The following is a 1,210-nucleotide window of genomic DNA, read 5'->3' on the forward strand; positions in this document are numbered from 1 at the left end:
AGGGGGGAGGTCTGGGGGGCGGGGTGCATCCTGGGTTCCCTTGCATCGTCCCTGTGTGAAGAGTCTGTGGGGTGTGTCCTGGGTCCCCTCACCCCCAATGGGGAGGGTCCATGAGACTTTGCGGGGGGTCCATGGGGTCCCCTCTCACTCAGCCCCGTTGCAGAAGGACGAGGTGTACCTGAACCTGGTGCTGGACTTCGTGCCCGAGACGGTGTACCGCGTGGCACGCCACTTCACCAAGGCCAAGCAGCCCATCCCCGTCATCTATGTCAAGGTGAGCCAGGAGCCAGCCACGCAGAGGTGGGGGGCTGTGGCAGGCGCCCCCGGGCTGGCTGTGACCGTCTCCCCCTTCCTGCCAGGTGTACATGTACCAGCTCTTCCGCAGCCTGGCCTACATCCATTCCCAGGGGGTCTGTCACCGCGACATCAAACCCCAGAACCTGCTGGTGGACCCCGACACCGCCGTGCTCAAGCTGTGCGACTTCGGCAGGTGGGAGCTGGGGCCCCCTGGTGCGAGAGCCGTGCAGAGGGAGGGTCCCCTGGTGCGAGAGCTGTGCAAAGGGGGAAGGGGTGGGCTCGTGGGACAGTCTCTCCCTGAGCAGCACGGGCCTTCATGTGACTGGCGAGACGTATGGGGAGGGGTGTCCGCCAGGCAGAGGGCTCGGGCAGCAGGTGTAATGGTTGGCCCCACACATGGACCGAGGGCCGACACGGGGTCTGACCTGGCCACAGCGCACCCGTCTGGCCGAGGGGCAGGGGGTCTGGACTGGCGCAGGGGGCAGGGCTGGCCCACTCACCATGGGCGGTTGGTCTTGCAGTGCCAAGCAGCTGGTGCAGGGCGAGCCCAACGTCTCCTACATCTGCTCCCGCTATTACCGCGCCCCTGAGCTCATTTTCGGGGCCACCGACTACACATCCAACATAGGTGAGCTCCCACCCCCTCCGTCACCTCTGCCCCCACGCACAGCGAGGGGGAGAGAACCCAGGAGTCCTGACTGTCCCCTGTCCCTCCCCAGATATCTGGTCAGCGGGCTGCGTCCTGGCTGAGCTGCTGCTGGGTCAGCCCATCTTCCCTGGGGACAGCGGAGTGGACCAGCTGGTGGAAATCATCAAGGTAGGAGATGCCCATCCCTGCTCTAACCCATGAGACCCCACCCCCCTCCCAGAGCCAGAGAGAACCCAGGAGTCCTGGCTCCCAGCCCCCCCTGCT

The 1,210-nt window shown here is 65.9% G+C and overlaps 1 protein-coding gene across 1 annotated transcript; it reads left to right on the top strand.

The window, feature by feature from the left end:
* Positions 1–152: 152 nt before the first annotated feature.
* On the top strand, positions 153–1,114 carry LOC112111256 (glycogen synthase kinase-3 beta-like; the record flags this gene model as incomplete). Its single annotated transcript, XM_026661444.2, has 4 exons — positions 153–274; positions 360–490; positions 819–925; positions 1,017–1,114. Coding segments are annotated over 4 exons (458 nt in total), but the record flags the coding sequence as incomplete, so codon positions are not given.
* Between the last annotated feature and the right edge of the window lie 96 nt (positions 1,115–1,210).

Source organism: Terrapene carolina, unplaced genomic scaffold (genome assembly GCF_002925995.2).
Source record: "Terrapene carolina triunguis isolate 2854851 unplaced genomic scaffold, T_m_triunguis-2.0 Scaffold4506, whole genome shotgun sequence".
NCBI classification, from domain to species: domain Eukaryota; kingdom Metazoa; phylum Chordata; order Testudines; family Emydidae; genus Terrapene; species Terrapene triunguis.